Raw genomic sequence first — 23735 nt, forward strand, 5'->3', positions numbered from 1 at the left:
GGGGTGTTCCCTAGCCTGTGGGACACCCCGCTGACCCCCCGCCCCACACCAAGGCCCCAGACTCGCTCAGGCCTGTGGGACACCCCGCTGACCCCCCGCCCCACACCGAGGCCCCAGACTCGCTCAGGCCTGTGGGACACCCCGCTGACCCCCCGCCCCACACCGAGGCCCCAGACTCACCTGCAGGAGGAGCCGGTGGATGCGGCTGCTCAGCTCGTGGATCTCGGGGACCAGCGACCGCACCTCCCCGTTGCGGGGCGGTGTGAACACGTCCTCGTTCAGGGGGCTCCTGGGGTACAGGGGGAACAGGCACAGAGGTCAAGACTCTCCCTCCCTTCTTGCCCTGGTCTTCTTCCCTCACTTCTTCTCAGAGTGGGGTGCCTCTCACTGACACACTGTGAGCCTCCCCAGCACCTGACAGGAGAGGGGTCCCTACTGGAGGAGTGGGATGCCTCTCACTGACAGACTGTGAGCCCCCCAGTGCCTGACAGGAAAGGAGGTGCTGCCTGGAAGAGTGGGGTCTCTCTCACTGACAGACTGTGAGCCCCCCACCATCTGAAAGCAGAGGGGTTCCTACTGCAGGATTGGGGTGTCTCTCACTGACACTCACGTGCGGACTTTGTGCCGGCCGATGATGAAGGCCACCTTGCGGCTCCAGGGGTTGATGAAGCTAGACCAGCTGGTGTCGATGGTCAGGTACTCCCCGTTGCGCGCGCACACCCGCATGGCGGAGTGGTCCAGGGGCTGGCCGGCCAACTGCAGGACTGCAAGAGGGAGAGGGTCTGACTGAGGGGCCAGAGCTGACCTGTGGTGGTGTGGTGGATGGAGGAAGAGTCTAACTGGACTGAGGGGTCAGCGCTGACATGTGTGGTGGACAGTGGGAGAATCTGACCAGACAGATGGTCAGTGCTGACCTGTGTGGTGGACAGTGGGAGAGTCTGAGCAGGCTGATGGTCAGCGCTGACCTGTGTGGTGGACAGTGGGAGAGTCTGACCAGACGGATGGTCAGCGCTGACCTTTGTGGTGGACAGTGGGAGAGTCTGACCAGACGGATGGTCAGCACTGACCTGTGTGGTGGACAGAGGGAGAGTCTGACCAGACGGATGGTCAGCGCTGACCTGACAAAGGCAGGGAGGGGAAGAGGGGGTGGGCACAGGAGGAAACTCACTCTTCTTATGAACAGCCACCATGGCTGGCCGATCCTCGGGGTGCAGGTACAGCAGAACTGGGGTCCCCACTAGGTCCTGAGGGAGGTACCCCAACAATGGCACCGCACTGAAAAATAATAGGCAACCACCATTACACAAACTTACACAGCACGCGATCATGCAATGATACACAACCACAGTCGCACACAGTTACTACAGTCACATGGCAGAACAAACATACCGCTCATCCACCTCCTGAAAGAGACAGCTGGGGCTGTGGCTCGTGGTGAAGATCCGCTTGTCTGGGGGAATGCGGGGAGCTGAGGGAGAGAGAGGGGTTAATACACACTGGACACTACAGTCCATTAACACTGCACTGAGAGAGAGAGGGGTTAATACAGACACACTGGACACTACAGTCCATTAACACTGCACTGAGAGAGAGAGTGTGTGTGTGAAAATGTATGTGGGCGCAGCGCAGACAGGCAGGCAGACAGGGACTCATACCCTCATATCCAGAATGGACCCGCTCTGCGATGAGCAGGCAGCAGGGCTGGGGCTCGGCTTGGTCGCTGTCGCGCAGGGTCAGCTGGTAGGGCGTCAGTCGGAAGGGGTAGTACCGCAGCTCTCCCTCCCTCTCCCGGCCCCCGCTCCACGGGAGACAGCAAAGCACATCGTTAACCACCGACACATGCAGCGTTCCCAACGGCACACAATACTGTCTGAAGAGCAGACCCTTACACTACACCAGCACAGGGGACTGCAGACCCACGGGCCAACACGTCGCAGTAAAGACTAGAGGACTGATCAACACATTCTGTGACTGGGGAAAGCCTGCATCTGCTGGTACTTCATTTAAAAAAAAATGAACTAAATGATGAATTGAGTCCTTTAGAGATCTAGCAAAACACAATTTCAAAACAACTGAGAGAATACTACAATGCCATGACCATTTAACAAAATAAAATCCCAACGGATCATCTCAAGGGCCGATTAGGTGGCTGAGGCGCCAGGAGGAAAACGGACAGCAGACAGAGCAGAAGGGAGAAGCCCGGCGCTACAATTCAGGATCGAGACACCGTGACGCAGGGCCAGATTTTTGTGAAGGAGAGAGACGTGGCACAGAAGGAGGGGGAGGGGGAAGTGTGGAACAGCCAGATGGAAGAGAGTGAGGAAAAAAAAACTTGTGAAAAAGCTGAAAAGGAGAGCATGGAGTGTTGAGGCTTAAAGAAAAAGAGGCGGGGAAGGAGAAAACAGGAACCTGGCAGCGCTACCAGCGCACGGCGTTCACTACCCTGTAATTGAGCTCATTAGGGCTGGTGGGCGCCGCGTGTACGGACTGCTGGGAAATTCCCAGAATCCTGCGGAGAGGCCTCCAGTAAATCACTTCAACTCTCTCGCCCTCCACCCCCCTCTCTGCCCTCACTTTCTTCCTTTCCCTCTGCCGCTGGCTGTGCTGCTCAAACCTCAGCTGTTCTTGCAGCCTTTGGTCACTTTTGACGCCATTTTCCTGCGTTCCGGCACACAGATCAACCAGTTGTGGTTTCTTACCTGAGACGACAGAACATGGATTTCTCCTGGGTGCAATCCAGGGGTGAGGTAGCTAAAAAGACACGGTACACGGAGGTCAGGAACAGTGTGTGTGTGAATTCAGGGGGAGTGTGAGAGGAGAGGGACACCAGTGCCTCTAGCAGTGTCTACAGTACAGTCAGGTGTGACAGTGTGTGTGTGTGCTGGTAAATTCAGGGTGAGCGTGAGAGGAGAGGGACAGCAGTGGCTCTAGCAGTGTCTACACTACAGTCAGGTGTGACAGTGTGTGTGTGCTGGTGAATTCAGGGTGAGTGTGAGAGGAGAGGGACAGCAGTGGCTCTAGCAGTGTCTACAGTACAGTCAGGTGTGACAGTGTGTGTGTGCTGGTGAATTCAGGGTGAGTGTGAGAGGAGAGGGACAGCAGTGTCTACAATAGTCAGGTATGCAGAGCTCACCTGTGCCATTACAGGCAGACCAGGCGGGCAGGCGGCAGGGCACGGTGTTGCTGTAGAACACGCTGACATCCTGGGGGGCCAGCAGCTTGGAGAAAAGCGCCCCCTGCAGGCGCTCAGGTTTGCAGCGCAGGATGCAGGCCGCCTGGGGGGAGACGTACACCACCTTCCCCGTGATGAAGGACACAGCCACCGAGAATGTGTCCTGAGGGGCGGAGAGAGGGAGACAGGGAGACAGAGGTTAATCCAGACGCAAGAGGGACACTGTTGGGAAGGACAGACAGGATGGAGGGAGAGCCGGAATGGCGGGGTGGCAGGGAGGAAGCCGAGGGAGTACTAACAGTGTTCTTGAGGGTGTACTCGGAGGTGATGTTCTCCAGCTCCTCGATGGTGTAGGTTGACAGGTCCAGGCTGCAGTTCTGACCCTCGTCCACTGTCCACTGGTGGTAGTACTCCTGGTTGGCTGGAGGGAGACACAAGCCTGAGCCTGACAGAAACCTCTCGCGAGCACGCACCCGTTTACACGCATTCCACTGCTTGCACTGACGCACTAATATAGCCATTCGCTCCACGTGTGCATGCCAGCACAGCGCTAAGGTGCGCGGTATATGCAAATGCACGCAGTTTTCCTTGCGCCTCATGAGATAATTAAAAACCAACACACGGATCCGCACGCCTGTGGCGACGAGTGATGCGTGCGTGCACGTGCGTTTAGTTTGCACTCGCTCGTTCCGTGCAGTTGCAGGCGCCACCCAGCCCAGCCCGCGAGTCCGGACGCCCGCCCGCGCCCGCTCCCCTGCCCCGTGGGCACTGACCTCGGACTTGCTTGACGCAGGTGAGGGCGTACTGCAGCGCGGCCAGCGTGCTGGAGCGCCCCTTCCCCCGCCGCTCCGCCGGCACGCGGATCTTCAGCTCCTTCAGGGCCGTCATCAGCTCCTTCTGGGTCTTCACCCGCGCGGACTGGTCCGAGCTGCGGGGACAGAAGAGGTCAGGGAGGTCGGGGCCTGCAAGCCCCAGCATGCGCCAAGCAGGAGAGGGCGCCGATGCATTCCTCACTCATTAATACAGCAAGAACAAAAGCGAGGGGCGCTGTATGTGCAGCTGGTGGACCATAGGCGGCGCTCTTCATTCCAGAGCGCAATTCAATACTAGTGCACTTGGATAGTGACCAGAGACACTACACTGTAGGAGCTGTTACCCTTCAGATGAGACATTAAAGGTCCTGCTCATTAATGATCCCAGGGGACTGTTCCTAAGAGAGTATTAACCCTGCTGATCTGGTTAAGTTTCACTCTGGGCTGCACAGTCTGGGCTCTTTCAGCTGGCGCAGCGGTTTCTCTCTCCTCTCCCTGATCCGCTGTGCAGTGGGGCTGCTGTGTCTTAGCCAGGTGGGGGCAGCACTGCAGTGGGGGGTGAAATGGGCCCCCTGCTATATGTAAAGAACTCCGAGATCTTTGGGATGCAAACAGGCTAAATAAATGCAAAAAATATGATTTTTTCACTTATGCCAGTAAGATCCATTCACTGAAAATGCAAAGAGCCTGCACCAGCTCCTGCAAATCACCAGACTGCTGCGGGATACTGGTCATGTGTATGTCTGTGTTGCAGTGCCAGCAGGACTCAGCAGGGGGCGCCGTGTTACCTGCAGCCACTGGTGGAGGGGTGGTCCTGCTCGGAGCTGGCGCTCAGCAGGCTGTACGCGATGGAGCTGCTGGGAGGCGAGGGGCTCTGGGAGTTGGAGCTGTAGACAGACGGGATGGAAAATTAAGATTTGGAGACAGAAAGACTCAGATTCCTCTCCCTCCCCACCCCACCCCTCTCTTTCCTAATTCCTTCAGCTCTCCATCCGACCACCCCTCCCTTTTCTCCTTCCCTGTTCCCCCTTCCTTCATGCCCCCTCACCTCTTATTGCTCTCTGTGGTCTCCAGCAACACGCCTGAGTCCTTGCAGTTGTGGCTGGAGCTACTCTGAGAGCTCCTGGTGGATTGCCTCCCCTGCGACTCATTCTCCAGCACAGCAGAGTCGTTCCCACTGGAGTTCCCGTTGCTGTGGGCATCCATATCATCTGAGGAGCCCTGGGGGCCCTGCGGGGGCCCCTTTCCCTGGCTCCTGGGGGCTCTTGAGCCCCGCCCCCCGGGACCGCCCCCGGGGCTGTTGGCTCCTCCCCCACCTCCAAGTGGGCTGCTGCTGTTGCTCCGGCTGTTGGTCTCCGAGCCGCCATTCAAGCCAGGAGAGCCCGCCCTGGGCCCCGCCCCCTCCCCGGCCACACCCACCCCGTGCACATCGTCAGCATGGCTGGGGGCGGAGTCAGAATTGTCATCACTCATAATAATACTAAGAATAACGATGAATAAATCAAAGGGTAGCAGTACCTCTGCTTCCACACTAGGTGGGGCAGTCTTGTCCACCGGAGTGAACCATTGCAGAGTTTGAATTTTAAATTGATGAATATGAAAACGGATCTGGAGAAACTTAAAATACTTGCGAAACTTGACACCAGAGCAACTCAGAAAATTTTTTTTAAAACTCGGCCGTCTCCGGGAAACGGAAAATCTTCAATCTGGCAGCGGATCGCAATGCCAGATGGAGTGAGAAAGAGATGGAGAGCCGGAGGGTGCAGAACTCCTTCAGGAGAAGCTTTGCAGAATGGGCAGAGGAATTGATCAAAATATGGATCCTCTCTTTTTTAAGTCTTTTCATTCATCTGATGGGGCTCCTCTGTCTTCCTTTTTCAAGGTCTTTATTCCCCTAATTCTGGAATTTGTTCCGCGTAGATCCGATCTTTCTCCAGAGGGGGGGCCTACAAGATTCCCAGACTTAGGGAATCCTCCTGAAAAAGACAAAAAAAACACAAAACTGTGAGAGGGCTGTTTAAGCACATGGGGTTCTTACTTAGATCGCCTGTCTGTGTGACACCTCCACCTCACTCCCCGCAGGAAGCAAAATTCCTCAAGAGTTTCCTGAAAGTCACTTCGGCTGGTGGGCACTGCCCAAAACAGGTTGCGATTTTATACTGCCTCACGATAACACGGCCAGCATCTCTCATCCTGGTCCAGTTTCAAAAGGATGTCACCAGGCATAATGAGAGCTGATTGGACACGAGGCAGGACTGAGATGCACCCTGTCCAGCTGAAGGACAGTCCAAAATCCACTGCACAGGTTTTAAAATCAGAAACCGCTTCAAACTGAAACGCATCATTTAAGAAATGCGCTTTCTGCACAGCCCTGACACCCCCACAAACGCTCTCAGCACCCGCTCAGCCATGTGCGGCACTCTGGCTCTGTAATCTGTGAGCCTGTGCTCCGGCCCGCTCTCCCTCTGTGTGTGTGTGTGTGTGTGTGTGTGTGTGTGTGTGTGTCTCGGGTACTCGCTCTATATGCGTGCGTGCGTGCATGCGTGCCAGTTGGTCTGTGTACATTAGATTGTGGTTTGACTGCAGCCATGAGTCTAACGATGGGGATCCCTCTATTGCTCCCCCCCCCCCCCAACACAAAACTGTACCTAAAAATACTGCCCCCTCCCCCCCACACACACACAAGCTCCCTAAGGCAACAAACCAAGCTCCCATAAACAGACAACTTCAAATACACACGACCTTTTCACTTCAAAGCCAGAGACTGGGAGAGAGACAGAAGACAGCAGTGTCCAGACTGACTCTCCCCTCTCCCTCTGCGTGTCCCTCTAAATCCCTGTCCGTCTCCGTGTCCGCCTCTCCCCGTCTGTCTCGCTGTCTCCCTCTCCCTCCGGGTGGCAGAGTCTCCATGTCTCGCTCTTCATCTCACAGGCTCTGTTCCCTTGACATACCTGTCGGCACTTTCTCCCTAAATGTACGGAGAATGGAGGTGTGGGGTCGTCCCAGGACAGTTACAAATTATGAGGGGCATGTTATGCCCAGAGGGCAGCAGGGTGCAGTGGTGCGCCCCCCTTCCACCCAACTGCAACCTGCCTGTTATCTGGGGCGGGGGGAGTTTGGGGGGCACACCACTGCACATCTCTGCCACCCTCTGGGCAGAACATGTCCCACATAATTCGTAACTGTCCTGGGACGACCCCACACCTCCATTCTCCATATATTCCAGAGTCAAGGTCCAGACGCTGAATGGACCTTGTGACAGAGCCGCGAGACACACGGACCGGACTGGACCGGACCGGACACTGGCTGGCCATTCCGCCGCACGCTTCCTAAGCTGGCTCCCTCTGGGGAAAATCCGCACACGGCAAAGTTCGGGATTGGCTGCCAGGGCGCTGGATTCCAGCATGGGGGGCTGGGATTCATCCTGTGTGGGGATCATTCCCCTTGAGCAAGGCACCCCCTTCCAAGGCGTCCAGTGCCTGGCCCATGAGAGAAATGGGGGCTCCCTTGGTCGTCGCCACAAATGAGAGCTTGTTCTCCACTGACACCCCCGTTCAAGAAAAGCTGCAGGATGGAGCAGTGAGATCTGGTCCGCTCACAAAGGGGGCTGTGCCTAACGCTGTCCTGTACCCCCTGGGGTGTGGCCATCACCATCACTCTATTTTTGAACAGACTAATTTGTACCGAGATAATCAGGATCTGACCATTACGTTGCAAGTATGGGTATTTATAACCCACTGTTCCATTTATCCTGCTCGTCTCCACTAATCCGGTTAGTTGACGAGTGCCAGATATAACGAAAACGAGAGAGCTTCTTTCTTTATTTTCCTTTTGGAAACGAGACATTCCCTGAAGTCTGTTTGGAGGTGCCTTCCTTCTGCGGTAGTCACAGACCAGACCAGTTAAAACCGTCCACTGCGCGGCGTGTGCTCAGGTCAGCCAGAAGATGGCAGTCTTGAGCATTCCTTCAAAACCCACCCAAAAAAACAGTATTCCCAAGTGTCTCCATGCGAGCCCGAGGAAAGGAAAACACATTAAAAAAACACAGAACGGTTACAAAAGGAGAGGAGTTCATTTGGACCACCCGATAGTTAGGATCAATCAGCTAATTCCGGCAGACATCTAGAAGGAACCTTTTGAGTTTGTCTCGACTGGTGGAAACTCAGGTGGGTGGGTGGGTGGGGCTGGTCTGCAGGACTATTAAAATCCTGCAAGACCAGTCATCCCAGTGGTTGCAGAGGAAGAGGAAGCACATATACGACCGGGAACTGGGGAAGGGGAGAGGCACTCCTTTACACAAAGGGTGGTGGGAGTAGGGAACAAGCTGAACCGCCAGGCTGTTTCGCCTTTAAGCTGATTCCCCGGTTGAGCCTGGGATCACGCGGCCATGCAGTTCCAGAGCAACAGACTGTTTAACAAACGGGACAAAGAGTCTTTCTCGGGAGCAAACGCGGGTCATGTTTTTCATCCACACACTTCGACTCACTTGTGGTGGAAGAATACTACACACATCCCTGCCACCTCAAGGTACCTTATGCATCCAATCAAAGCTGAAAAACTCCACTCCACTCCACTGCAGCCTGATCCACTTCGGGATTTGCAGTGCTGTCAGTCTGACTCCCACTCCACAGCCGTCTGATGCACTCCAGGTTTTAATGTTTGTGGCAACACATCTGTGTAGCCTGAACATACTATTAAAAGGTGCTGGTATGGATCTGGAGTCGTTTTCTGCTGCATTAGTATCATTTTCACAAGAGCTCTGCAGCTCGTGAAATCTGTAGTGGATTAACCTGCGATGCAGTGGGAGTCTGACAGGGCGTACAGTAAAACCTGGAGTGGATCAGACCGTCATGTCATGAAGCGATTTTACATTTTGCAACGGGACGGGGAAAGGTTCATTCCATGGTGAAGGGAAAAGAAAAGAGACACAACGTTTTCCTTCGTGTGTCGCAGCTCCACAGGTGTGAAGACAGCACGGCTGAAACGTTGCGTCTCTCGTCTTATCCTTTCAGCGCGGAATACACCTGTATCTGTTCCTTCACCGCCGTCGCGACACAGCGCCCCACCCGAACGTCTTTCAGATTTTGCCTTTCTGTGGCAGTATAATCAAGATTCGCAACAATGTACTAACAGAATCTAGAGGTCTTCATAAAACACTATGGCCGCTACACAGAAAAAGTGCAACCACCACACACAACCAAGTCAGTTGCAAACACGCCCACTGCGCCCGAGCAACGGGCTTAGGTCTCACTGCCACATGTGTCTCAAGGCAGCCTGTTGAAACTGCTACCGAGGACAATACGAGTCCCAGCGACAAGTCTATGCGCAGAGCCGCACAAAAACGCAAAACACAGAACTACATTTTCCGATGGGCTCTACCTCCGCGTTTTTAACCGTGCGACACCACTGAACACGTCCAGCACTTCGCAGAGGGAAGGCGGGACAGACGGACAGCCAGGGAGACGCACAACAGGGTCAAGGGGCAGCGGAAAAGCACAGACGATGCTACGAAACCGTCGCAGCAAGAGTAGATCGCCCCCGGCACTTCTGAAGTGCGATGTATTCCAAAGAGAACGTATTGCGGGGTTTAGATCACACGCAAATGACGATGCTAACGTAACGCAAAAAAAAAGAAGGCATTTCCGTACCAGGAGCAAGCCGAGATGCACGGATACAGACGCGGTGCGTGGGTCGCAGACACGGGTGGACGTTATTAGTCCTGCTTTGCTAATGCCTCAGTCTACCCCCGGCTCGAACACGCGCAAACCAGCCTCGGGGAGGCGGAAACGTTCATGTCCCAAAGCTGGGCTCCTCGCCTCGCGCCCGGCGTCTTTCCCTCGGTTGCATAACCCCCCAGGGCCGGGCCGGCCCGCTGATTGGCCGCTGACGTCAGGGGGGCCGCCCACTTCAGTGTACACATAACGCACGTGGACACCCGGCTGCCAGCTCTTCATTGGTCGAGTGCGGCAGCCAATAGGAAAAGCTCGAAAAGCTCATTATTTTTCTGTTTTCCTCCGAAAAATCCTGGAAGTGTTAGCTCTCGTCTTGTTCTGATCATTACACGATTAATGGCGCAGTTACAGGTGCTGCGCAGAACTGTAAATGTCGCATAGTTGTTACTGCGTCGCTGCGGTGGCGTGTGCGTGTTCCTGCGTGTGAAAAAAAGGCATGCGGTTCATGCGGTTCATCACAGCGTCGGGCACAGCGTGTACCAGCAGTACAGAGTGAGAGCGGTTTGTTAGTCAGCCAGACAGACCAGGCTGTCGAGAGAGGACAGGCTCAGTGACTACAGTCTGCACATAGAAACTGGACACAGGCAGACGTGCCTGCCCAGAGAGGGCAGGCTGTGCTCCCACTGTCGGAGACAGAGGTGCACTTTCTGCTGCACTGCGAGAAACACTCTGGAATTAGACATTCTTCCCTAAAATAACAAATCAAATCCCAGAATGCCCACTCCTGCCAGACTGAGAACAGTTCCCAATCCTACTGGGGGAGGCAGCTCAACAGGGCTGCCAGCCAGTGTGCGATCCCCTGTCCCAGCCTGGGGAATGGGGACAGCCGCTCAAACATTGCTATTAACAAAAAACATAAAACATTAACGATCCTGTTGTCAAAATCCTGCCAATTGTTACTGCTTTGGGAGCACCTGGATTCGCCAGTCACACAAAGCTGTGTCTCAGAGAGGGACAGGAAGTCGAGTGGACAGAGCAAGAGATTCCTTTTTTTTCTATCAAAATATACTTTATTTCCAAAAGCAACATCTTACAATAAAACATTCTCACAATCCGTAAACATCCTAGCCAGGTATGAACTTCGCATGCAAAACACTTTCCGATCGGGGCTGATTGTCCATGAGATTACACTGAAGACAATGTCAGTCATCATTCACAAGTACACGGAGCGCCCCCCAAAAATACAGCTTCCGCCACGACCCTCCTCGGCCGACGGCGTTGAGCTCCGAGGTGTTTCGGGCCAGAGGGACACAGTTTCTGCCGTAACACGGAGACACGGGGTCTTTACTCCATTCCGAAAATATTCTGACCGGGACTGCGTGCTGGATCTCCCAGGACAAAATCATTTTCCCCCTTTCCTCGGGAGCGGACGCGATTACACAACCTCGCTCAACCCACTTCACGGCTCGAGCCGAGCCGGGCCCGCCACGCCAGCGCCCCCACTTCCTTCTCGCGCCAGGGGGGAGCCCTGTTCCCAGACACGACTCGTCGCTTAAAATAGGAGTTTCCTTTTATAGACTGGGGATTTTTGTTTTGTAAAAAAAAAAGAGGACTTCCGGCCAGTGCTAGTTTACCTTCAGACTTTTTCAGGATTCTGGGCGGGATTCACATTTTTTAGATTTTAAACACTGTGTGTGTGTGTCCACTTTTACCGTGTGTGTTTCAGGTCGGATGGACTCGCAAAAACTGTACCCAGGAGCCCAGGTACCAGTACAATGCAGGCTACGTACTACAAACAGCTCTTCGTCTGCTCAGACCAAAACCTTGAACTAAAACAGCCGAAGGCGCGGACCCGCAGAGGCGTGACGTCACCCCCCGGCCAGTGTCCGGCCCGCTCGAGGGATCGAGGGCTCTATTTTTATTAATCGTCTCCGCGAATATCCCTCTGCGCAGGCAGCCTGCCCACACCTCGGGAATAGCAGCGCCGGTATAGCCGTGATGGTCCTACCGGGGGGGGCGGCCCTGTACTTATCACCCAGTGAATTAGCAGGGTTTGAACCGGACTCGCTGTCGTCACGAGCACTGCTCTCCAATTTCTTTGTATTTCTCTCTGCAAGACAACGCACAGAGACGACAGCCGTTCTCTCCTTCCGGGATTGCGCTGCCCGTGACGGCGTTCCAGGTTCAAGGAGGGGCGTTTTGAGGTGACTCCAGCATTGGGGTGTCCCGGACATGTGACGCAAGGTGGGCGCCGAGGGGCAACAGCAACACCATAAGCATGATGGCGGGGTCCCCTCTCTACCTCGAGAAACACACGGGGCATCTTGCAACTTGAATAAATTAATTATCCCCCCCCCCCCCGGGCAAATTTCCTACACATCCACCCTGGTCCTGACATGGTCTGGGTGCACATTCGTGACAATCCGCATCACAGGAGTAGGCAGACATAAGACTTTGACAAAAATCTCAATCCACAATAAACTGACCCCCCCCCGTTGGTGAAGAAGAAAGAATTAGACTGGCACATCACACCCCGGTACCGATGGCAAACGCCTTCACACAAACCCACAGCAAACCTGCTGGTTCTGGATCTGAACTGGAGCCGATTCGCCCTCTAGCGCTCTCTAGCGGAGGCCCCGCCGACCTGCAGCGGAGGAGACGGCGGCACTCGGCCGAGAGCGGACCGAGGGAAACAACATTCAGGAAGACTCGGCTGCAGAAGTTCGTGTTCTGTGCACTCATCTTTCTTTGAGTTTAGTATTTCTGGGTCACCGTGCTCAGGCGTTCCCTTTCTCTTCCACGACTTACAAATCCAGACAGCGATCGCACCTGCCGGAATCAGAACGGCTTCCAGTCCTACTGGGGGAGGAACCTCAAGAGAGTAGCAGCCCAGCGTGTGATCTACTGGGACTGCCCGAGTGACTGAGTCAGTCTCTCAAATATGATTATTGTTAGGGTCAGGCCTCTACGTGTTGTGCTGACTGATCAGGCACGTCAGCGCTGCGCTGTGATTTCCAGGGGGCAGAACCACGGCCGGATCCCCGCTGTTCGGGTGTGGGGGTCTCCTGTCACGAGACCTGACATCTCCAGCCACCGCGCATGAGCAGAATCACGCGTGAGCGTGGATCGTGGATCTTAAAACGGGGAACATTTTGAGCTTTCAGTCTCACCTACAATCTACTTTCAAATTCAAATGTCTCCCCTTAATATATGTAGATTTATAACCGCGATTTCGTCCATCCAGGGTTCCAGAGTATCGCTTTCGGTAACAAGTTACATAACTAATTACGGAACAGTTCTGAGCTGCTTTGCAATTCGTAAGCCACAGCACTGCGCGAGGCACCGACAATATATCGGGCTGTTCTCCACTGTTAAACAAGTACAAATAATAAGTTTTACCTATTCATATACCTTAAAATTGCACTTTTTTTTTAGTTGCGGCTGCACGGAAATCTCGTAGCTCAGAACAAGCTATAACTGTTTATTTGGGATTTCGGTAACAATAACTCAGCTATCAACTGCAAGCCAGCAGCCCATTCATACTAAGAATCAGGAAAGATTCTTAGTTTTCTGCAGTATTCTCTGCGACCCTTCCAATACAGATACTCTTGAATATGACTGGCGCATGACAGTGTGCCCCGAGGCACACTTTCTTGTAATTATTCTCGACTTCGCCGAATTACTGCGGGTTACAGATGCTTATCAGCCGCGGTGACCGAATTAACTGCTTTGCACAGCTTGGCGGCAGTGTCTCGTGCACGAACACCAGCCACGGGGGCGAGCATGACGTCACCGCGGCGCAGGTCGCCCCTCCCCTTGGCGGATAAGTGCAGGAACCCGAAGCAGACTAGCGCGTCCCGCCGGTCAGAGAGACATGTGTAGACCATTTCAGGGAGGAAATCAAGGTACTAGTCTTGCACGGTGCGGGTGAGAAGCAGCTATGGAGAGAGTTGTAGCCACCTCTACCAATAAGACTGAAACAAGGGCTATTTTTAATTGTGTGAAAAGGTGCAGCGGACAGATCTCGCCCTAATCAAGCCACGCCTAAAACAAGATGGGAGAACAAAGGCGGGATCCAGACGGCCGAAGGAAACTTTTCTCAAGTCGCGGGCTTCTCGATTTTCCACCCGGAAACAACCCCGCTTCTTGGGGAAGGTGGAGTGGTTCCCACAGTGCATCAGCAGATCCCCAGGGCTCGAGCACCCACCGCGCCGGCGCGTGGAGGGCGACGCGGACCGCAACCCCCGGGCCTCCCGCGCGACGGGACCCAGCGCTTCCGCCGTTAACGCACGACCACCCGTTCAGTCTGGCTCCCTACATAAGTTCAGTTCGAAGTGGTCCTGGGTTCGACGTGTGACCCGCCTCTCTCTTTAAGGTCCCAGAAAGAGCCTTCGGAGGAGAAGCGCCAGAATCACCGTTCCCAACCCTTTCAGAGAATTTTGCGGTGATACAGAGGCCACATCTGCTCTGGAATTACACCGAAGCCATTATGAGACATTACAGGCTCAGAGGACAGAGCGCTCCGCCGCAGCAGTGATCATTAGGACTGTTAAGCCATCTCCGCAAGCTTTGCTATTAACAAATGCTTCCGAACACACTGGAGTTCCGCGGCGTGACCTGAACACCTCTGCTCACACATCGCACTGGAGTGCTCGCGCTGGAAGTGGTGGCATTCCGCAAATCCAGTCCTGATCCTGGAGCTGTGGTGTGTTTCCGGGTTTTCATTCCATCTCTGCTGTCAGCTCCTAACGAACTGTGCCAGCAGGTTACAGGCCTAACTGGACCGAATTAACACCCTCTCCCACCTGTCCAGGTGCTTCTGCATTATAGATCCCTGGAGACACCGCAGACACACTGAGCCCTCCAGGACCAGGACTGGACAGCCCTGCTTTAAAGAGACCAGGAGACACTGCAGACACACTGACCCCTCCAGGACCAGGACTGGACAGCCCTGCTTTAAAGAGACCTGGAGAGACTGCAGACACACTGACCCCTCCAGGACCAGGACTGGACAGTCCTGCTGTAAAGAGACCTGTGGTTACTTAGCATATAGTCTACTATACACTTGAAACCTGTCAGATACTGCCCGGCCACCTTCAGGAGAACACCTGACGTTGTACCGCATCAGAATGACACCGACAGCTTAAAAGCTTGTCCAAAGTAGAAGGCTTAGACCAAATCTAACATCCAGTGACGATGATGATGACCATATACCCTCGCAGCGAACCGCGGCGTGCCGCACGAGGTGACACCTGGAGGACACCCAACCCCCCCCCCCCACCAAGCGATCTCGCCGTCTTGTTTTGAAAACGCTTCCACTTCCCGAATGCTGACTCATACGACCTTTTGGTGACTCACACGAGGGTCTGTGCGAGACAAAGAGGAGAAGAGGACCGCACGTCTTAAAACACCTGCGAGGCCGGAGCTTTCCTATCTCCAGCGACCTCATGTGTCGTTTCACTCAACTATTATCAAACTCGCTCAGCTGACGCCTCCTGTCGGAGAGGTTTGACACTAGGCCTAAGTGATACAACCAGGCCGCACTGGTCCGGACATCATCTCCGCCGCTGTGAACGCGAAGCCGAAACCGGGCGGGAGGTTTAGAAACACTCGCGGGGTGGGGGGGGCAAAAAGAGGGGCAGGCGCTCGCGATCCGGTTGCAGCTCGCGGCGGCGTGGTCACTTCCTGTCTCCAGAAACCGGGGCGATCGCCGAGCCTCCAGCACGACACAGAATGACCCCCCCGCACACACCCCCATGAAGAAAACAAAAACAAGCTTGGATTCCGCTCCTGCGCCTAATGAGAACGGGCGGCAGCGCCAACTGGACACCGAGCCAAGCTCTCCCAGCTCACGCAGCGCAGCGAGGCGCTGCAGTGCTGACGGGGTGTCATAGCTGCCGGGCTGCCAGGGGTGACTGGTCACGACTAGGGGCCGCTCCCTAAGCGACACAGTCCCGTTGGACCCTGCGCGAATGGCCGTGTGCCTGGACAGAATTATTTACACCGCCCAATCGAGAAAGAGGCGAGGAAACAGCGCCTTCCCAGCAGCAAAACCAAACGCAGTCGGCATAGTTGCCGATCAGGTAACACATAAAGCCCACTGCTTCCTTGCCCGAGAAGGAGGCCGTACTAAGTCCGTCTTTTCCGTACTAAGTCACCCCCCCAGCAGATCTCTTCCGAAAACACACGTTTATCACAAAAGCAGCAAAAAACTGCCACCAGCGCAGCGAAACTGTGTTCTGGAGAAATCGCGACAGTAAACATCAAGATTGCAAGCCCAGAAGCCATCTCCCTTACCTTTGTGTTCAACGCGTTAAACACCAGGCTTCTGTGTCCCGGTCGGTCCTCGAAGGGGGGGTCAGTATATGTGTGTTTTATAAAACTCGGTCACCGTCCAGCATCCAAGCGCATTCGTAGCTCCTTTCCACAGTAACACCTTTTCAGTGTCTGTTCCACAACAAGCACACTGCTTCTCCACGCCACAATACACGCAGAACTCCACGTGAATGCACCCTTCCACCCCGCCCTCCTCCATCCCTATTGGTTCCCCCGCGGCCCTAGTCCAGCCTCGCCACGCCCCCCAGGAACCCCATTGGTCGGCGGGGGCGGTGCGGCATGTGCTGGGCTGTGTGTGTCACGTTGCAGCCTGCCTGCATCGGAGCCGTGCTGGAAGGCATAGCCCTACATTTGGAGAGCAGGTCTGTCAGATCACACGCCGTAATGCTTCGTAAGCGGGCGCATATAAAAAACTCGAAACAACTTGATCCCAGCAACAGCAACGAGACGAGGTTTACAGTCACCCCCAACGTGTGAATACGGTCAAAGGATTTTAGCTGCGGCGCTATATATAATGTAATCATTATTAATGGTAGTCACTAATGGTCGTACGAACAGCAAATGCAGCTTCAAACTTTAATTATTAGTCTGAAAACCTGCTATTAATTGTAATGGTTAGTGTAAACGACTAGGCAAACAACTTAAAACGTGCATATAGCTTGAAATAACGATATGGTTGCTCTTCTGAAAAGGAAAACCAAGTTTTTGCATTACTTCATGGAAGTAGTAATGAGTATATGGGAAGACTCAAATTAGTCCAAGTATTTTATTCTGCTGCATGTGTTCTAATTTAAGACGCACTGCATATAAACCTCTGAAAGTCGCCAGTTTTTTTTTTTACCTGCTTTTCCTTGCGCTTGGGCTGGAGCCACCGCAACCCTCGAGCCGTTGGTGGTCCTTGCTCTTCGAGTGAATACGGTAGGAGAGGAGCTCAGCATGCAGAGTTCCACGTGAGACCTCGGGCCAGTTGGGTGACGTCACCGCTCGTTCCCAGCCCACCGGCTGGCGGCACGCGGACGCCGGAGTGCTCTGGTGAACGCAGGCGCACTGGGAGCCGGGCAGGACTGGCCGCGAGGAGCGCCTGTGTGGTTGGTCTTCATAACGTCCATGTTCCCCTCACTCTCCTGTCTGCTGGTTTGTGTTCCAGCCGAGCACCTAATTACTTTATTGAACCACTAACTAAAACCATATTTTAGTCATTAGACCTCTGTGAATTAACTTTTTATCAGCAGAGAAAAGGAAATGAAACTACTTGTTTAGTGAAAGGTTTAACTGAGCACCAGAAACTTCAGCTGGATTGAAAACAGCCAGATTGCTGGGGTCACCATCACCACTGAAGCCCTAACCCTACAGATTGTCTTCACCTTGAGTGACCAGCGCACTATGCCACTCCGACCTCAAGGGGGCGCCAGAGAAGAGGTTTGTTTTACATCTGTTTATTTCAACCAGGGTTTCTGGTTTCAGGATCTCCTACTTACCCTCATTCTGATGTGTGGAATGCAATGCTGCAGACCACAGAGCTGAGTTTTCCCATGTCTGGGAGTCTCATTCCTGCATGAGACTGGGCTTTGCAAACTGGTCTCCTATCAAGAGCACTTCAGGGACAAGAGAGGGAAGCACAAGTATTCCCATCCCCTGGCCAGCAAGCTGGAGGTCTTCTCTAACTTCCTCCATGACAGTGAGTCCAGCAGCAGAGTCGTTTCTTGAAGACGGCATCAGGTTTAAAAGTGATAATCAAGGAGGATAAATCAAACGGCTCACTTAAGCCTCAGTGAGATTAAGAACTCCGCTGAAGACACAAGGACCCTTCAGGACCAGAATCTAGTCCCACTGGACCGTTAATGGACCTCCTAGTTCACAGCAGTCCCTTCTCACCGGCTTCAGGTGCAAAGAGCTGGGCTTTGGAAGTCAGACCGACGGTGCAGTAAAACCCGGACTGGATCCGACTGCTGCCAAACAGGAGTCTGCCTGACAGCCTTATAAAACCAGAAATGGATGGAACTGACGTGCAGGAGGATTCGAATTTACACGAGAGCCGCTGCAGTACAGATTCCACAGGCAGAAATTCTAGCTCAAGCCCCAGTGTGAACACGAATGCCCACAATCTGAGCACGCGTGAGGGTCTCATCTTGGAGACCCTCAAATCTCAAGCTCTGGGCTCCCCCCCCCCAATCCAATGTCCCTTGATGATCTCATTGATTAGCAGGATCAATGCAGTTAACCCCTTGTGGAGGAGTGGACTGCGGGAGGCACAGGCTGATAGAAACCTCAGCCTGCAGCTCATTGGGCTCGGCTTCTCGCTGAAGTGCACGAAAGCAAGCCGAGTTGTTACTGGGGGGTACAGTCAGTGCGCAGTGAAAGAAAAGATACTGTCTATCTCAGGAAATACATCAGGAGGATCAAATCCCTGTTTTATCTCCCGATAGGAGGGAAGGTGGACACCTCCACAATGTCCCTCTGCCCTGTGCAGCGCAGTATTCTGGCGCCTCCCTGAAAGAGAAGATCACTTTATTGGCCCTATACAATCTCTTGCATTAGGAATTTGTCATTTCGCATACCCCAGCTTGCTCTCCATGAGACAGAGAGGGAGAGAAGCGTGGGGATCAGAGCGCAGGGTCAGCCATTGTACGGCGCCCCTGGAGCAGCTGGGGTTAAGGGCCTTGCTCAGGAGCTCAACAGAGTAGGACTCCTCTGCCGGCCGCGGGATACGAACCGGCGACCTTCCAGCCACAGGCACAGATCCTGAGCCACAGAGCCACCGCTCCGCCCGTGAAACGGGCACTGTCTGTGTGGAGTTTGCATGTTCTCCCTGTGTTTGAGCGGGTTCCCCCCCCCCTCCCCGACGCTCCTCTTTCCTCCCGCCTCCTTTCGGTCTGATCTGCCCCCTCCTCGCGGTTTGGTCTGATCAACCCTCGGCAGCAGGTTCGAGCTCAAAGGACGACACGCGCAGGAGAATCAAATTCACGTGTGTGTGTGTGTGTGTGTGTGTGTGTGTGTGTGGCATGACAGGCTGGGGTTGGGAGGGAGATCAATAAATTCACTGGCTGTATCTGGGGAAAAAAAACCCAAGTCAGTACCTGAACGCGCAGCTTCACCGAGCAGGACCTGATCCCAGTAGACTGGAAGTACTGGGTGGGAGGCTGGTTCTTCACTGGGTGCAGTGAAGCGCATTTCTACAGCGGGGTGGACTCCGAGCAATCGGGGTGACCTTCCCGGGACAATTCCACTTCATTCAGTGCTTCCCAAATGTCCGGGCCCTCCACCGTCTACTGCAGGTCATCCGACGCGGCCGTTCCACTAAACTCCCCCAGCTCTGGTCCCGCTGGTCAGTTAATGGGCCTGCTACTTCACCGCGGTCCTTCTCATCTCGGCAGGCGCTGGGCCTCGGAAGTCAAGACGGGCAGGGCAGTAAAACCCGGACTGGATCAGACCGCTGCGAAGCAAGGACTCTGGATGACAGCACTGTGAAAGCCCGAGGTGGATCAGAGTGACGGCCAGGGGGATGTCAATTTGCGCCAGCACCTGCTGGATGGGTGGGCAGACGGACGGATTTCCCTGGGGAGGTGCGGTGCAGGGTTGGTTCCGCTAAGTTAACCGCGCGTTTCTGCTCCGCTCTGTCCCCGGGAGAGCCGCTTTTCATGAAGAGCAGGGCTGTAATGGCACCTGGCTGCCGCCAGAGGCCGCTCTCTAGCTCACGCTCCCTGCGACAGACGGACGCAAGCGCCCCCCGAGGCTGGTCTGCCGGCGCGGAGCCTCACGCTACGCTTGCGGTCTTTTACCTATACGTGCACTTGCGCGCCTGCGTCCGATTTCCGACCTAGAACCGCAGCCTGTAAATCGATGTGTAATAATGGGAGTAATGTGTCAATCGGGCACGTCTAACCCCTCTCCCCCCCCCCCTCCGGAGTAGGTGCGCCTCTGTGCTCTGGCCCAGCTGTAGTGTTGTAAGGTGTTACACAACAAGTTAAATAACATCCTCTCTAATAATGCTGACACTGCTGCCTTAGAGAGGGAGACGCACAGACGAAGACAGAGTTTCACTCCTGTTCTCCCATCTTATCTACAGCCATCTGTATCCAATTAATATTAACACAGGCTGGGACACATATTAACAGAGTTATGTATTAGGCTGCTGCTAATACAAAATAGTATAGATCTGAATCTGGTTTAGAGGCAGTGTTTGACTGCTGATCAAATTGATTGATCACTGATTGATGGTGACAAGGTCTGCGTGGGCGGGCAGGAGAGGGCGGCTCTCTACCCCCATACCCCATGGGCCAGGAGTGCTGAGCCTGGAAAACCTCCAAACCCTAACACTGAGAGACAGGGCAGGGACTCCGGCAGTATCCACAAACAAGGCACCTGATATTGCCCCAGAGATCAAGAGCCCTGAGTCTGACAGCACTGAACCCGCCTCAGCCCCAGACACAGACAGCCCTGAGTGTAACAGCACCGAACCAGCCTCAGCACTGATCCAGCCTTAGCTACAGACACAGAGGATCCTGAGTTGCAGATCCAGCCTCAGTTCCAGCTACTGAGAGGTCTGAGTCCGACAGCACTAATCCAGCCTCAGCACTGATCCGGTCTCAGCGCCAGACTGAAAACCCTGGGTCCAAAACCCTTAGAGGACAGGCTCAATGACCACAGCCTGGACAAAGAAACCCACAGACAGACCTGGCTGTCCAGAGAAGACAGGCTCAGTGACCACAGCCTGGACACACTAAATGAGCAATACTGAAAGGAGAGCCTGTGCTCTTGCTTTGAGACAGGAGAGGCGGAGACATAATTCTAACCAGAGGTTCAGTTGTGTTGCTGAGAACTGGACTGGAGCAAAACACAGCAGGTAAGCTGGGGCCACCAGGCCCAGGACTGGGAACACCTGGAGTGACCGAGGCCAACAGAGCACTTTGAAATGGAAACGAGAGAGGAGAGAGGGTGAGCGAGAGAGACAGCAACCCCGAATGTGTGCTGCACAAGCTTCAGCATCAGGCACTGCATGATGCACATGCTGCACTGGGGTGTTAGTGCGTGCTCAGGTTTGTGCTTGGTGCTGTGTCCTACCTTTAGCAGCTGTGAGAAAATGCCACTGATTTCACTCTGGTGTGATTCTGCTCTATCAGGATCCAAAATCAGGACTCAGGTGCATTTTGGGCTGCTTCAGTCTTTTTTTTTTAATTGATTTTTATTTTTTATTTCATTTTTCCATTTGTTTTCAAACACACACCATTTTATTTTTGTTGTTACAGATACAGTTTTTTTCTAACTCATAACAATAAACACAGGTCATTTGTATTTATATATATATTTTTAAATCTTTTCTTGATATTAATCATTGTCCGACACGATTCTCATTTATTTGAAATGTCTGTTCATCAAATATCTTTTGTGTTGTTTTGACATTTCCGTATTAAGTTGTTGCTGCGGTTATATTTTGTGTTAAAGATCCAACCCAAAAGGGAAAAGAAAATCTAAAGCTAAAAACATACATTACCCAGAACCCTCTAGCCTGATCCCTCCTTGAAGGCAAGGGATTGTGGGTAATGTAGGCTAATGCCCTTTAAGCCCCAAAATAAGTTAAAATAAATAACAACAGTTACCAATACAGTCACACTAAAATGGCAATGGTAGCTCCAGTTTTCAAAACAAGATTTTATATTCACAAAATGCGTACAGCCCTCTGTAAAAGACACTACAAGTACCAGAATGCATTGTGGCAAAGACATTAAAAGAAGAATATATAATCTCGCGGATAGCCAAATTCACTTGCTGACCGGCTACCAGTGGTCACCCTAAGGGTCCCCGCTGCTAAGGACCTCTGGATTGAAATGATAGACGTTTGCTATTTCTTTTTAGTCCCAAAGGGTTGCGCTGATCTTTTCTACCAGTGTTGCGTCATTCTTAAACCGGCTTCCTGTTTTTCTTTGCCACCGAAGCATGTTCGGGGCGAGCGCGGTCGCGCGCTCCTGACTGCTACGCCAACGTCATCGTTATGTCATGGGATTCAGCGCAAACCAGGAAATGGTTTCAAGGCCGCAGAGATGGTTCGGGTGCCGGTCAGCAGGCTAAATCTGCGCCATTCATACGGGCTCACAAGCGACGCCGTTCGATGCGTCCTTGAGGCGAACAAAGCATCTGGACTTCTGCAGGTAGAACTCGTCTCCACACTTCTATCAAACCACGTGTCCCCCGAAAAGCAATACCTGTATGTCGGAGCATTAAAGCATAAACCCACACCATTGTAAAAATAATAAATAATAATAAAAATAAACAGTCACAGATGAGGAATGCGGATTTCATACCCCTCTGGATCCATTTTCCCGGCCTCCAGTGGTTTCCCTCCAGATCATGGAGGCAAGGAATTTTTCTTCCAGTCAGGGGTAAAAGAACCACATTCGCCAACCTGTTTCTGTCCCTCACACACTGAGACACAAAAATACATCAACTCTGTTTTAGACGTCCCCCCCCCCCATCGTCAAGCACACTCAGGACAACCCCTGATCTGTGAGAGGAACCTGCTCGGGTCCTACCTCACCTTAGCCTGAGATGAGAAAGACCCGCGAGGAGCCCCTCTATATGCCTGTCTGAATTATGCTTTTCCATGTTGATTTTCCTCATTTTTACAGATCTGACTACAGATCTCGGGATTTTTTTTTAGATCTCCTCTCCAGACAAGACCGGGGCTCCTCCAAAATACCCTCTCCCTACCCTGCATAACCCCCCCCACCCCCCCCCCAACAACACAACATCATACACACAGTTTTTTTGTTTTTTGTGTTTTGCTGAACAGCGACGAAGATTAGGACACGTTTGGTGTTGCTGTTGCCATCAGTAACATAACGTACACACACACAGGGATCCAGGGTAATAAGGTTTGTGCTATCACTGTCACTACGAGCAGGCGTCCCTCGACTGGATCGCAATTGTTTCATTTACAAGTAATCGGTTTGATATGAGAGTCACGTATGGCCATTGCAACTTTCATGTTTTTAATTCGAGCAGAATCAAGCTCGCGATTTCAGTTTGGCTTTCTCCGTTTTTTTTTTTTGGAAAGTGCAGCTGCTTCCGGGACAAACTTCCGAGGGCTAACGTGTCACCGCGTCTTCCCAGACGCCTGCGCTGTTTTCCGAAAGGATCGCTCTGGAGCTGGATTGCAAGTAACGCCAATACCCCCTAACCTCCCCCCCGTCTCCACTCCCACCACGTCAGCAACCGGATCAGCCATAGACAGGCAATGTAGTAATTGCTTGTGCGCCCCCTACTGGTATACAAGCACATCACAGCTGGGACAATCCGCGCTGTCCGATTTTGGAATGCTTTTATCATCACTCTTTAATAAGGTTGACGCTATCAATCCCTGCGGGTCAATTTAAAACCACAAGACCTTGACACAACTTACTCCTCTGCTGGCGTGAGACCAACCAGCACGCGATCACGTGGCTCTGACCCTCAGAAGGCAGCAGCCCCTGGTTCAGATGGAAGGACGCACGTCAAATATCAGACTGACGAGTACCCTAGGAGTACCCTAGGAGTAAGAGCCCAGGTGGGGTAATGGGATTTCAAGAGAAACCCGAAAGCTCTCACATGGGGCCTCCTGAGCTAGCTCTGCAGTGCAACCGAGAACCTCGACTCCTGTATTAAATCAGAAGCAAATCCCACAGCTAGCAAGTTTGGTTGCATCTGTATCTGTTTGGTTCCTGGAGCAGATGGGATCCAAATGACAGTCCCAACCAACTTATCAGTCTA

The 23735-nt window shown here is 53.3% G+C and overlaps 1 protein-coding gene across 1 annotated transcript in view; it reads right to left on the minus strand.

Moving 5' to 3' along the window:
* Positions 1 to 16166, minus strand: part of per1b (period circadian clock 1b) — a 28155-nt gene extending 11989 nt beyond the window's left edge. Inside the window, exons 1-12 of the mRNA XM_088911767.1 lie at positions 15954 to 16166; positions 5033 to 5960; positions 4773 to 4871; positions 3946 to 4100; positions 3472 to 3593; positions 3134 to 3335; positions 2700 to 2751; positions 1656 to 1798; positions 1390 to 1468; positions 1169 to 1275; positions 611 to 764; positions 181 to 289 (exon numbers count right to left, since the gene is read on the minus strand). Coding sequence (XP_088767893.1) covers positions 181 to 289; positions 611 to 764; positions 1169 to 1275; positions 1390 to 1468; positions 1656 to 1798; positions 2700 to 2751; positions 3134 to 3335; positions 3472 to 3593; positions 3946 to 4100; positions 4773 to 4871; positions 5033 to 5457 — 1647 coding nt within the window. The 5' untranslated portion in view covers positions 5458 to 5960; positions 15954 to 16166. The remainder of the gene's footprint in view (positions 1 to 180; positions 290 to 610; positions 765 to 1168; positions 1276 to 1389; positions 1469 to 1655; positions 1799 to 2699; positions 2752 to 3133; positions 3336 to 3471; positions 3594 to 3945; positions 4101 to 4772; positions 4872 to 5032; positions 5961 to 15953) is intronic.
* Positions 16167 to 23735: the final 7569 nt, after the last annotated feature.

This window comes from Atractosteus spatula, chromosome 3 (genome assembly GCF_055471065.1).
Source record: "Atractosteus spatula isolate fAtrSpa1 chromosome 3, fAtrSpa1.hap1, whole genome shotgun sequence".
Lineage (NCBI taxonomy): Eukaryota > Metazoa > Chordata > Actinopteri > Semionotiformes > Lepisosteidae > Atractosteus > Atractosteus spatula.